The 15,303-nt window shown below is 36.0% G+C and overlaps 1 protein-coding gene across 2 annotated transcripts in view; it reads left to right on the top strand.

The window, feature by feature from the left end:
* The window catches only part of SPOCK3 (SPARC (osteonectin), cwcv and kazal like domains proteoglycan 3), a 389,193-nt gene that overhangs the window by 253,927 nt on the left and 119,963 nt on the right, over window positions 1–15,303 (top strand). For both annotated transcript variants that reach the window (XM_073341561.1, XM_073341560.1), the window contains exon 5: window positions 8,706–8,832. In XM_073341561.1, the coding sequence (XP_073197662.1) occupies window positions 8,706–8,832 (127 nt within the window). The remainder of the gene's footprint in view (window positions 1–8,705; window positions 8,833–15,303) is intronic.

Genomic DNA, 15,303 nt, shown 5'->3' with positions numbered 1-15,303 from the left:
ACTTATGTCAGCATATTCCAGAAGTCTTGAGGTCTTTCTGAGTGTAGCCTTCATTGATTTGAGCTCATAATTCATGACCAAACACCCCCCCCGAGCAACATCAGTTATGCTGCCATAAGCATTAGTGTGCACAGCTGCTCATTGGGGGTAGATTAATCTCCCATCGACATAGAGTGGCTGCATGAGAGATCTCTCTAGCTAGAGATGGCCTTAGTCATCTCTTTTTTGTAAGATGAACAGTCCCAGTCTGTTTTTAATCTCTCTTCATATGGAAGCTGTTCCATATCCTTAATCATTTTTGTTGCCCTTATCTGTATGTTTTCTAGTTCTGCCGTCTATTTTTAGAGATAGGGCAACAAGAACTGCATGCAGTATTCAAGGTATGTGTGTCATGGACTTATATAGTGACATTATGATATTTTCTATATTCTTCTGTATTCCTTTCTGAATATATTCCTTTACTAACAGTCTCTTAGCTTTTTTGACTGCCACTGCACATTGAACAGATGTTTTCAGAGAACTGTCCACAGTGACTCCAACCAAGGTCATTTTCTTGAGTGATAACAGCTACTTTTGACCTCATCATTTTATATGTATAGCTGGGCTTATGTTTTCCAGTGTGCATTACTTTCAACTTATGAACACGGAATTTCATCTACTATTTTGTTGCCCAGTCATCCAGTTTTGAGAGATGCCTTTGTAATTCTTTGCAGTGTGCTTTGGACTTAACTATCTTGAGTAATTTAGTATACTCTGCTAACTTTGCCACCTCACTGTTTACCCCCCCCCCTTTTCAGATAATTTAGGAATCTGTTGAACAGCACTGGTGCCAGTACAGATCTTTGTACTGCTATTTACCTCTGTCCATTGTGAGAAATTACCATTTATTCCTTCCCTTGGTTTCCTGTCTTTCAGTTACTGATCCACAAGAAGACTTTCCTCTTATCCCATGACTGCTTAGTTTGCTTAAGGGCCTTTGGTGAGGGACCTTGTCAAAGGCTTTCTGAAAGTCCACTGTACACTATATCCACTGGATCACCATTGTCCATGTGTTCGTTGAATTCTAATAGATTGGTGAAGCATGATTTCCCTTTACAAAATCCTGTCTCAACTGTTCCCTCACCCAATTTGTCTAGTACAGGTTATTGGCCTGTAATTGTCAGGATTCCCCAGGGTGGATAAAAATAAATGATTGATTTATTTTTTTAAATAAAAAAGTTTGGATTTTTTTCTTTCAATTGAATTTTTTAATATAAGTTTTTTTCCTCAAAAAGCATATCTAAAGATAGATACATTATAGCTCAAAGATTCCTAATCGTGGAATAGGGATTACAAATTCTAATTCTATAGAATGAGACAATATATTAATGTAATGTTTAAGAAAAGTTTTGCAAATGAGTTCCAATAGTTCATGGATTAGGGTCCCAATTTTATGGAGTTCCAGGGGCTTCTTTATAGATTATTTAGGTTAATCTTTCTATCTACCCAATGGGATTCAGTGCTCAGTCTAGAAGATACCATCAGAGATGCTTAGTTTTGCAGTTCTCAAACTGTGGATTTGTGTTGCCAGAGATAACATGCTTGTTAACAGCAAAAATGTTTTAAAATAAATAAATAATATATAGAAGTGAGAAATAACAGACCTCAACCCTATTGTGCCTCTGCAAATTTGTGTACACAGAGTTAATCCCTTACCTCTCTCTAAAAGTGCAAAGTTTAAAAAAATTCAATGAACAGAAGATTGTTGGGGGCAGAATTGATCTGGACCAGGAGAAGAAGCCTGGAGATAAATGTGAGATGGGAGGAACAGGCAGTAGAAACAAAAGTGAAAATGTTTGAGCAGCATATTCCAGAAGTCTTGGTCTTTCTGAGTGAAGCCTTCATTGATTTGAGATCTACCATACCATTCTCTCACTAGAAGGGAAAACCTATAATGGCATCAGGCCATAAAAGAGACCCAGTTTGGGAATAAGAACCATTCAAGAAATATGTTTGCTGATGATGTTTTAAAGAAAGTCACACCAGTGAACTGGTGGAAGTTACTTAAGCACTTGGATTCAGAGATTGTTGAAGTGATAATCTCACTTTTTAACAGCAGTAGCTTCTTCTGCTGGTGTGGAAAGAGTATTTTCTTCCTTTGGACTAATTCATTCCAAATTGAGAAATTGTTTGGGACCTGAAAAAGCAAGAAAGCTTGTTTTTCTTTTCCAGATTATGAACAAACAGGAAAATGAAGGTGAAGACGATTGAGTTAGCTGCAGAAGCCAATATTTTAAGTTTCTCATGTTGACCTGCCTGACATAGTCATTTTAATTTTGGGTTGGTTTTTTTTTTGTTTTTGTTTTTTTTTTAAATATTTCATTTAATTATTTTAGTTAAACAATTTTAACAAAAACACACCCAATTTTAAAAAACTTGAATGTTTAAGTATCAGAGGGGTAACTGTGTTAGTCTTTATCCACAAAAACAGCGAGGAGTCCAGTGGCACCTTAAAGACTAACAGATTTATTTGGGCATAAGGTTTTGTGAGTAAAAAATCAGATGCATGGATCTGAAGAAGTGGGATTTTTTACTCTCAAAAGCTTATGCCCAAATAAATCTGTTAGTCTTTAAGGCGACACCGGACTCCTCGTTGTTTTTGAATGTTTAACTAAATTCAAAAATTCATATGCTTGTTTTGTTAAAATATTATATGTTGGCTGTTGAAGAAAAACATCCAGAATACATAACATTGTTTTAGTTAAATAAAACAATTTAATGTCTGTCTGGTGGTGATCTCCTCCTAATACATCATGGCAAGAAAATCCTCCAAGTATTAGCAAAAAGAAAAGGAGTACTAGTGGCACCTTAGAGACTAACCAATTTATTTGAGCATAAGCTTTCGTGAGCTACAGCTCACTTCATTGGATGCATTGAATTGTTGAATTGGAGATAGTTCACCTCCCAATGACTTCATAAATATTTGCTTTGATTATCTTTGGTAAATGAAATAACCAGACAATCATTCATTTTCTGATATAGCTGTAAAACTAATCTGAAAAGTTTTCAAAATGAATCACTTTATAAATGTATAGTGTGTGCCTTCTAAAAATGAAACCTACATCTATCTGAGTTTGAAGTATATGTATTAAGGTTATAACAACCAAGAATGCACTTTTATGTAGAAATCCATGATTAAATCGAGTCTTCCTGACTAGTGATTTAAATAATGATGGAAATCAATTTGATTTAAATCAAATCCACCCTGGGATTGCCTGTGGAGACTTTTTTGGAAAATCGGTGTTATATTTTTTTTATTTTCCAGTCATCTAGTACAGAGGTTTCGGAGTAGCAGCCATGTTAGTCTGTATCTGCAAAAAGAACAGGAGTACTTGTGGCAGTCCCAACTAACAAATTTATTTGAGCATAAGCTTTCATGGGCTACAGCCCACTTCATCAGATGCATAGAATGGAACATATAGTAAGAGGATATAAATATACATACAGAGAACATGAAAAGGTGGAAGCAGCCATACCAACTGTAAGAGGCTAATTAATTAAGATGAGCTATTATCAGCAGGAGGAAAAAAACACACAAAAAAATACCTTTTGTAGTGATGATCAAAATGGCCCATTTAGACAGTTTACAAGCAGGTGTGAGGATACTTAACATGGGGAAATAGATTCAATATGTGTAATGACCCAGCCACTCACAGTCTCTATTCAAACCCAAGTTAATAGTATCTAGTTTGCATATTAATTAAATTAATATTAAATATAATATTAAATTAATATGTTAATTAATTAGTTTCTCATTGGAATCTGTTTTTGAAGCTTTTCTATTGCAAAATTGACACCTTTAAGTCTGTTACTGAGTGACCAGAAAGATTGAAGTGTTCTCCTACCGATTTTTGAATGTTTTGATTCCTGTTGTCAGATTTGTGTCTATTTATTCTTTTGCATAGAGAGTGTATGGTTTGGCCAATGTACATGGCAGAGGGGGCATTGCTGGCACATGATGGCATATATCACATTGGTTTAGATATGTGTTACTGATGCAACGTATTGGCAGAAGCAGGCACGAGGAATTTGGATATTTGCATCTTCAAGAATATTTCTTTATTTTATGTTTCCCATCTCCAGTTCAGATAAGCAAACAATAGTATCCCTTTTAAACATACACAAAGAACCTGGCCATTAACATCTTGAAACCTACCATGTATGTATGTTGAGAAAGTTTGACCAAAATGATAGCTTATGTATAATTTTTCAAACCTGAACTGTTGGGTGCTTTTTGTTAGAAGATATTAAAAAACCCAAAAGCACACTTATATAGTCTCACACGCTGCATGTTCTGATTATCTCTTTTTCAGTGCCATGGAGATTCAAAATGCAAAAAGGTAATATGAGTTGACTTCTATGTGGGTCTTCTATCTTAAGTGGTCTTTTGCAAAACTAACATTGTTTTGTTTATTTCTCTTGGGTTTGATTAACTATTTATTTCTTGTCACAGTGTTTTCTTACGTTTTGTTAGTTTACTATAAGTAGTGTGGCAGGCCAACACATAGCAGCAAAAAGTTTGGAACAGCAGTGCTTTGCTTGATTTTGTCCCTTAAAAGGAAAATCTCAGTAATACAGTGGCAGTGATATTTCATTCCTACTTGCAGTTTCAGGGAAGTCCTAGACAGAGAGTGTGTTCCAAAAGAAATCCAATCTGCTCCAGTGAAAACAGTTTGATTAGTGCTAAACAAGTCTTTCATCCAATTATGTTAATGATACTGTCCAGATACAAGTCCCCTCAAAGCCCTATGCTGGCACACAATCAGAAAACCTTTAAATAGCAGTGCCTTGGAAGTCTATTAGCATCACAGCAATAGTCATGATGCAAGAATTGTACAAGTCCCGTGAATCATATCTAAGGTCCACATAGCAACCCCATTTACTTTAAATAACTTTGCACTCTGAAAAAACTGCTTCTGGTCATATTTGAATCAAGGACTCTTAAATATAAATTTTTTTGCAACTCAGACATGCTATCTGTCTTCTCTGTGCAGACTAATGTGTTCATTTTGAGTGTGTGTGTGTGTGTGTGTGTATATATAGATAGATATAGATATATAAATCTTTAAGTGAATAGAGTTGCTTAGAATTTTGGTTCAAAGCCACAGTTTCAGTGACCTGTTTTAACTGGACACGTGATATTTGTGGATAAGATATTTGTGCATACACTGATGTATGCAAACAGGTATTTGCATGATTAATTGGGCAGATTGGCTAATTATGTGCCTAACTATCCTCTTGCATGTGCAATTACTCAGTCTACACATATATGCATGATTTTGTGCATGCAAATTGATGTAATCACAAATGTTTCAAGTAAAATTAAGCTGGAAATGTAGCCCATGATGTTTATACATGTACACTTAATGTTACTTTTTTTAGTACCAGCAAAGACTATATCTGGAAGGGAAGGGAGGGGAGGAGGGGGACTTGTGCGCTTTATATTGTGCCCAAGAGCATACTGGCCACTTCACTGAAGACCTAGAAAGACACCTTACAATCTGTGTTTTACTATGACAAGTAAGGATGACAAAACAGTAAGAAGAGAATGAGATCAGGAAGAATTATAGTAATGCAATGACAGTTACTCATAGTCAGCATGTGCACATCATAGTAATTCTGGATTTTTCCCCCTTCTAATTCTATTAAAAATAATAAAGAAAATAAAGATATGACCGACTGAATATTAATTACTCATCTATTCTGTATACTGATTTTTTTCTCTCTACACTCTTTAATGTTCACAATATGTTGCTATACCCAAGAATTGAAACATTAAAATATCCTTATTTTGTAATAGATACTCTGCTGCTCATAGGGAAAAAGTACAGTTGAGCTTTTATACTGGTATATGTGGAGGTTTTCTTTAATAAGTTTATTTATCCCTTGTGAGTTAAAATTGGGACTATGGATTGATATTTAGGTTCAATAGAATTTAGTATTTTTATAATTATGATATTGGTTTATTAAGTCTTTTTTTAAATTTTATTTATATACTTTCTCATGGTTGTGCAAAACTGTGGGGCAAGGGGTCAAACAATAAGGGGGGAATCAGACAATTATTTAATGAGAATAGACCGATTCAAAAAGTTCAAACTTTGTAACAGTTAAAACACATAATACTAACATCACATCAAATATACAAAGTACATATCCTTAAATAAAACTCTGATAAATTCTGAAGTAGTATTTTTTTTTACTTTGCCTGTTTGTAAATAATATAATAATAATAATCATTAAAAATATCTTTTCACCATTGAAATGGTGTATGTGTATGAAGAAGTCCATGTTTATCGACATACTGACAAAAGATTCAATTTTCCAAGCCTATTTACAATTCAAACTCCGTAACTTTCCAAGTAATCGTATACTGTATGTTAGTTCAAGCCATCATCAACATGTAGTAATGGTTATAATTCAGTTTAGTTTATATAATATATATCCTCTCAACTCTTCACATGTCAAAGGCTCATACATATTTTCATTCATGAGCTGGAGGCTACATACCTTGAAAAACTGAGAATGGTAAAGGACAGCCCACACGTCTTTTGTATTTTAGATAATATATGTTTGTAAGAAAGTATTGGTATGCATCAGAATGGAAACCATTACTAATAATTAAGAAGTGTACATGTTTTCAGATGCAGTAGTTTTGTTTTTGGTGTAAGACAGTTTGGTTTTCAAAATTTCCCATGTCAGTATGTTTAATTTCAAACAGGGAGGTACAGATCACTTGTAAAGAATGTGCTTTATACATCACCAAAGGAAGGTCGATATCAAGTTCTTATATGGCTTCATTAGCATCGTGTTGGAGGGCCTGATATTTTTTAAATGTATTTATCCTCACAAAACCCCTGTAATGTAGGGCAGTGCTGCTGTTCCCCTTTTTACAGATGGGGAACTGAGGCTCAGAGACGTTAAATTACTTGCCCAAGTCACATAGGAAATATGTGGTGGACCAGGAAACTGCACCCAGGGTCTATCATACTAGGCTAGTGCCCTAACCACTGGACCACCCTCCCTCTCTCAGTACTGTAGTATGTGCTGTGTTTGCTCACGTAAAAAAAAAAAAGTAAGGCGAATATATGTAGTTTAAGCAAAATATTTTTTTTTACTTTTATTTCTCATACAACTGTATAATGGCGTTGCATGCTGGGAATCTGAAAACATCCTATAGATGAAAAACAATGGATAACGGATCAAATTACACTGATGCACAAGTGAAAGCGTGACAGTTTCAGAGGAGTGAGGACGGAGGACGTAGCTGTCATAGGTTATTAGTGCACTGGCTGTTCGTATCTAGAGATCTGATTCAGATTTGTCTTGGTTACAAGTGAGATGAGATTAATGGTGTTAACATAGTCTTCAGTTGATGCTAGTCTACACAGAGCAATTCAGTTTACCAAAATGTGTCATGAATGACTCAGTATTCCGGAGAGAATGACAGGAATATTGCAGTCAAAACTAAGGTACATTTGCAGATCTATTTCCCCAATTCAGCAAAGTTTCTAAGCATGTTCTTAAGTGTTTTCTGGGGCCTGTAGATGGGGCCTGTGATCTGGGGCCTGTAGATGGATATTTGTGTCCTGTAGCTATATATCTAGTTCTGACTGGCTTTCTGGGCAGGTTTGACTTGCATAAAAGCATTTATTCTGCAGATAATTTAAGCTGTCATTGATTTTTGGCAGTAGTAAGTGCTATTTTTTATGTGCAGTGGGCTTGATTTCCTTTACATTAACACGTTTACACTGTTCTAATTCATAATTTACACACACACAATATTTGTACACACAGTTAGGCATATAAATTATGTCTTGACACACTTTAAACTCCCTTTTCACTGCCAGAGTGGTGTAGAGAAGCTATAGCATAAATGAGAATCCAGGCCAGTGTGTTTTGACTACCAGCAATTCAGCATCAGGTATATGTGTATGCCCCTGCACATTTTTTACTTCTTTCACAAATAAATTGAAGGGTGCTATTTTTTTAGTTTTCTTTAATCACTTTAGACAAGTAATTCTCAAACTGTGACTCAGGAGCCACCCGACGATTAGCAGAGCCTTCTTGGTTGTCTGCATATGAAACACTTTGAGAACCATGGAATGGAAGAACAGGGAGAAACTTTCATTCTATGGACTTCCTCACAATATCAGTTTAGAGACTCGCTGCTAAGGACACAGCCCAGTGGATTGAGACTGTGTTGCAGATTTCTCGGATTTTTTTTCTTCTGTTCCTTAGTAAGATTCCGAGCAGATAAATAATGCATAAATAAATGCATAGAAATCACCGATTATTATTTTATTCTCTTATTTATATAAACCCAATAGTGTGGTAGGCATTTTACATTTTCCTCATGTTCGCCCATTTATTTGTATGCGCACCTGCTGGATTTTTTTCCGCTACAACAATAGGAATAGGTGTTACTACATCTTCTTTCTCAGTCATTTTTTGCTTACTGTAAAGAGTTAGGTATTGAGATATCATGGAGGTGCCCAGTGATAAGTGTCATCTAAAAGCTGTGGGAGAGAGACAGTGTAGAAAAGATGTTTTTACCAACTGGAACCTAATACACAAGGTCCTCAGGTGACTAATAATTATAGTGTGAATATAAATGCTTTTATAAATACTGTTGCTTATCAGGTTACATGCTTTTTGTTTGTTTACAGTATGAAAGAGGCTGGTTTAGGCCATAAACAATGGAGAGGTGGTCCCATTTCTTCAAATTGCAAGCAGTGTCCAGTAGTTTATACCAATCCTGTTTGTGGATCAGATGGTCATACATATTCTTCTCAGGTAAGAATAAAATAATCAAATTATTCATTAATTTGGTGCTAAAGTCAATTTATATTTCCAAAAACAGTCAAATATCCCAATGTTTAATAAAAGGAAGCAGTTATTTATCTTGATTTGAATAGCATAAAAAGCTATCCTGGGCTGACACCCACAAAAAATCCAAAACATTGTGAGACTAAAAAGCAGAACAGCAACAAATCTCACCCAACATAAAACAAATAGTTATTTTATTTATTGATTGATTGCTGTTTCCCTACCTCAGATTTCAGAAGAAATCCTACTCCCTCCCCCTCTCTACCCAGCTCAGACTTCATAAATGCCTGTTCAAAGATGGGTTTTGCAGCATGGCCTGAAAATTCAAGCTGTTTCAGACCTATGGAGGGTAAACTGCAAAGTCAAGGAAGAATCCCTTACTCACAATTCCCACTTTTTTAAATCAAGGAAACTCAGGCCAGGCCCTTCTGCAAAGTGTGACTGTGGCAGTGGTGAATGAGGAGAGAAACAGTCATCCATGTAGATAGGTCTCAGGCTATTATGGGGAAAAAACAACACTTTAAACTCTACCCACTGGCCACCAGTAGACCGCAACTGCAAATTCTGGGACAAAGATGTCATGCTCACTGTGAGATATTAATAATAAGCAAGCTGCTTCATTCTCCCCTAGATGCAGTTTCCTAATGGGTTTAAGGTGTGACACGTTACAGTAGTCTAATCTCGAAGTGACAATGGTATGGATTACAGTAGTCATGTCTGCATCTAGAAGAAAAGTTTGCATCCCATGGACTAGGCATACATGGAAAAAAGCAACTGGAAATTTAACCAGGTCCACAAGTTACAAACTGTATTGAAAATTATGTGCATACTCTTTTACACTCATATGGGGCTGGTGCTAAGTATAAATTTAGCCAAATCCTTTAATTGCACCTTAGATTTACATGGATGTTCTCTCAACAAACTTACTCTTATTCGTACCCAAGTATCTCCCAAACACTGACTGAGACACTTGACTGCACTCTTGAAGCTGGATAAAAAGGAGATACAAATCTGAATGTCATCACCATACTGAAAGCACTTCATTGTGGCGATAACACTCAACTTTATATCTCCAAAAGAAGGGTGGTCCTGCTCAGCTTTGATAAGATAAGCACGTCAGGATATGACCAACATTTCATTCTCAGTTCTTATGATTTTATCCTGAATCTCATTATATTTAATACATTTCTTAAAGCTCCAGCCCTTGGAGTCAAGAGATTTATGTGAGAAGCTCAGAATTCATGTTTTTAAAAGTCAGATTCTAGCCTTTGTAGTTGTAGAGAAAAGCTTGGAAATGTGACCTGTGTGCACTTTAAACTCTCAGAAGGCAAACAAAAAAGAACCCCAAACTGACTATTGAAAAAAACCTCATGATTTCTAAGCCAATGTCCTGAGTTGTTGGAGGCTCTGAATGCTTGGGACTGGAAATACTGTGCTCTTTTAAAATGAGGATATACTATTTTGACTTTAGTGTTTGAGAAATAGTCATAAATAATTCACAGTAAATTACTTGTTGCATGCATATATATATATATATATATATATATATATATATATATATATATATATATATATATATATATATATATATATATATGGGAACTATTAAAACCTGTTTGAAACGTGCTTAAATCATGCCAAATATCTTGTCATTGTTTAGTAATTCCATATGGTAGCACTCAAAGGGCCAGTCAGGAAATGGGCCCCAGGTCTACGCACTGCACATGCAGAGAAAAGAAGATGGTCCTTGTCTCAAAGATCTTATCCTCTAAAAAGCCAGACAAACAGAAATAGATTAACAAATAATAACTAATTGTATTAAAAGTATAGAATTTACATATTACAAAATCTCCCAGCCCTGTTCCCCACCTCTGTACTGGTGCCAAAGCCAGATTGTGATTTTTCAGAGTGTATCATCTTCCTTTAGGGTGACCAGACATCCTGATATTAGGGGCTTTGTTTTATATATGCAACCATACGCCGCCTCCCACCCCCCAAAAAAGTGTCCTGATTTTTCCCACTTGTTTTCTGGTCACCCTATCTTCCTTCTATCCTACCCTCATCCCAAAGGAATTACCTGTCTTTGAAGAGAATTCAAAACAAAACAAACCTAGAAGTTCCTGAATGCCTCTTTCCCAGCCATTTCTTCCCCAGTCCTTTTATGTGGGAGTGAGCAAGACTGCTAACTACTCCCTAAGGGAAGAGACAGGTGACCTTTCTTTGCCTACAACATTTTTCCAGCAATGGTGGTTGTTCCTAGCCATTTCTTCCTTATAGGGGTACAATTGCAGAGGATGCGAGAAAGGTATGGGAGGAGATTTTTAACTCCTGAAACATGTTTGAGTATCTCCAGAAATCTTAATTTTTCATATCTATATGTTGGTGATGGTTTCATGTTTGGCTTGTGAAGTACCTCAGTATTCAGAGCACAGTATTCAGAACACCGTGGCACAGGAGTTTCAGATATTCTAACAGCAGCTATACATGCATTGTGCAATTAAGAGCTTCAGAGAGGGTGGAATGAGAGCTTTTTCTAAAAAACTTTGAAAATTCTCAAATTAAAAAGACACATACAGCTCAGTGAAAGCTTAATATTGTTCTATGTAATGGGGTTCATGCTATGCCCTTGGGTATTTGGCCCCTGGGCCTCCCTCTTCCATGAGTCAGGGACCACCTCAGTCTGGTGCAACACCCATGCTCTTTATTCTCATAACGTTTCCGACCACCAGTTCCCAACTATATACAGGCGTCACAGCTACTTTTCCTACAACAGGCCTGGCCATCAACAGACTAGAAGGCTCCAACTTCTTTCTGTGCCTGACCTTTCTCTTTCCTTCTCCCACTTCTCTGGCTTCCTCCCAGCCTTTATAGCTCGGGGCTAATAAGACTGGCAGGTGCGGCCAGTTACCAGGCAGATACAGAGCTATTCACCCAACCCCAATCCATTCCCCTTAATTGGGGCTGGAGTGGCAGGAGCTGATTAAGGGCTTTTCAACCAGCACCCTGCCACATTCTACAATATAGTTACTTTCTTTTATTGGGAATGTATTTGTCAATGACTGCAAATGGTAGAATACATTTTCTGAACACAAGTCAATAAAGGATATCCGTGTTATAGAACTGTGCAGAGCATTGATATAATTTCCCCATGGACATTGATTTGGAAATACCATGCCCTGTTCTTTCAGATTAAGCCCATACCATGTTTGCTGTTTGAACTGCATAATTGTCAAAACTTTAAATGTGCTTTTGGTTCCCAAAAACATAAGTGAAGTCATATGTGGTAAATGAGCCACAGTGAAAAAACATTTTAAAAGATTGTCTTCAAAACTGAGATAATATAGAGCTTGATAATGCCACATATCTTGCAGTGATTTCAGCGGGACAAATGAGCAGGCTAATGTGCTACTCAGCAGGAGTATCTGGCCCATAATTATTAACATTCAGTCAGTGTAAAGGAAGAGTGGAAAAGTCAAAAGCTTATTACAGAATGAAGGAGACACTAAAAGGGGGAAAAATGCATAATGAAATGTTGACTAATAAAATCAGCATCAGCGACTGTACAGGAAGAATTTAATTTAAAGGGACACTGTAGTTTTCTTATCTACATTGCATTTTTGACAACATCTTTTGTTAATAAAAAAATTGTTACAAATATTTTCATTATTGGTCATGGTTTACCTTCTGCGTTTCTTGCAACTTGGGCAATGAAAGTAGATTAGTCAGTTTTCAGTCAATTTTACATACAGATACTCAAACACTGCCATAATGTAAGGGATTGTTTATTTTAAATATAGCTCTATTAATTCATAATTATAAAACAGATTTTTCTATCCATATATTGAATGCTACCTTAATCTATATGTAGTGCCTTGGATTTCATACATACAGTGTAATTGACTGCTCAACATTTATTGCAGGTGTGGGATGATCTAGCCCTAATAATTACAGAATAACAACACATTCAGTATTTTTAAAAGGCAGTGCTACAGAAACAAACTACGTTTAAAACAAAGTTTGCCACTTGCTTTTTGGTTTCATTCCAGCATAGCCTTGGCAATAAGCCACAAATCATTTTTTTATCTAGTGGCATTTTCCTTGAGGATGTCAAGTCCTTTTCACCCTGATAGCAAACTTTTACCAATTGATTTTCTTTCCTATTTATGAAAAGTATATCTGGTTGGTGGTATGTCTGCAGTTACTCTTAGAGAAGAAAGGACTCAGTTGATAGAGCATGTATCCATAAACATTTTTAATCACCTAAAAAATCCCAACAATAATCATGATTACAGGAAGACGAATTTGGTTCCTTACAATTAGGGAAATGAAGTTTAAATTAAAGACTATTTCTCAAAAATGTAATGGGTCCTAACTGTTTGGGGCTGAGTGGGGAGATCAAAGGGAAAGGAAATAGAAAAGATATCCATAATGTCTGGAAGATAGGCATGGACTCCTGGTGGTACTTTGCACTTAGATAATCAACAGGGTGTGTGTGTGTGGGTGTGTGTGTGTGTGTGTGTATACACACACACACACACACAACCAACTGTTGATTATCTATATATTATCTATATATATATACACACACACATATATAGTGATTTTTTTAACCTTCTGGTATTATGATTTGGAGTCACCAGAGATGTAAATGTGACTCGGTATGTTAATAGCAATGAATATGTTCATTATGTTGTTCTTGGCTGTGTGGAAATCTCAACTACTTGTTTTATAAATTTACATGAATCTAACTTTCTGCATGCTTAACTTAATTCCCCCCACATTTAATGATTTCCATTTTAAGGCCAGTGCTATTTTTATTTGGCGTCAGTGTATTTTTAGAAGTAGGTTTTGTTATGTTGGAAAGCTATCCACATGCCTTAATGTTGAGGGTAGGAAAAAAGCTTATTTGGAGGAGTCTTTAGAAATAAAAAGTAAGTAGAGTTGTTTAACCTTTCTGGTGTACCCTATTATAAATGTGAAATTGATTGAATCCCATCTGCTTAATCAACTTCATGTGATATTTTCAAACATGTTTGAGCTGTTGGCATTTTCTTTCTAGTTCAGAAAAGATGATAAACCAAAGCTGTGTACGTATTCAGTCTGCATAACCTGTAGGATTATTTGATTCATATTAGTCCAAACTGGTATCTTGTGGAGAGGTTAGCTGTCAGAACGTTTAAATATTGACTCCTTTATTTGGTAACCATAAATAGAAACAACTTCACATGTGCCTGATTGAGCAGACATCAGTCATGCTGTTCTTAATTAGACTGATTTTTTTAAAATGAAACTCTATTGGAGTGGACACAGCAGTATACGAGACACAGACGAAAATAATGTGATTTTAATGCTGGGCCACATAATCTGTAAGAAATAAATCTTCTGGCACACACCTACCCAGTCAGGTAGGTATTGAAACTTTGCCATCTGAGAGGTCTTGTAAATGATATTCTTTCAGGAGATAAAAGTTCATTCTACCAAATCCTTACAGAAACTTAGAGATCTTCCCTAGTTATAGCTCTCCTTGACCAATATTACATTGATTGTGACTGCATCTATATCCTCAATCCCAAACTAATCTGTGAACCTCCTTATCTGCTAGCCACCCACCTGTGTACCCAGGGGATTATACCGCAGATTCAGACCTCATCTGGTGCTGCATGTTAGATTAACCCTGAAAGAACAAACTGGAAACATGCCTACTGAAGCCAAATATCCCTGCCTCCTCGATACTATTCCATCATATATGTATATGATGGAATAGTATCGAGGCAATTTCTGCACCAAGGATTGAGATAGATAGATAGTTAAATATATATCAGTCCTTGGTGCAGAAATTAACTATTATTATGACTATTTTATTTAATAGCATGCATTTCTAAAGGGCCTTCACTTTAGTTACTGGTTGCATAGTTTATAAAATTGAATGTCTTTGAAGAATTTTTGCAACGTGTAAGGAAGAAGAAGCTTTCTATATCATTTAAACTGTGTGTCTTATTAAGCAGCAACAGAAGTATATTTGCCAGTGATAGATATTCATGGGTGATAAGATTCACAGCTTCTACTGACTTCATTGGTAAGTGAAAGTTCCAGGTGTTCACCATCTCTCAAAATTTGTCCAAAAGCTATTTTTCCCCATCTAATTTTTTTTAACAAAGCACCATCATATTCCAGTTTCAGCCTTTATCTTTTTCTTTTTTAAATGATGATAAAAGGGAAGAATATCTGTAAAACTCGTTTCATATGCTGCCCTTGTAATCCACAGAAGTGGCTCTTATCAGTCCCTAATGACCTTTCTAGTTTAAACTCAGAACCAGGACTCCGTACTCTTCCATTTCGTCAGCTGCTTTTGACACCATCATTTCTTCTTAATGTCTTTTCCTCCTTTGGCTTCTGTAATTCTGTCATCTCCTGTTCTCCTACCTCTCTTCTCCTTCA

Source organism: Lepidochelys kempii, chromosome 4 (genome assembly GCF_965140265.1).
Source record: "Lepidochelys kempii isolate rLepKem1 chromosome 4, rLepKem1.hap2, whole genome shotgun sequence".
NCBI lineage: Eukaryota > Metazoa > Chordata > Testudines > Cheloniidae > Lepidochelys > Lepidochelys kempii.
Note: the sequence above shows the minus strand (reverse complement) of the source record. Positions and strands in the feature narration are given on the sequence as shown.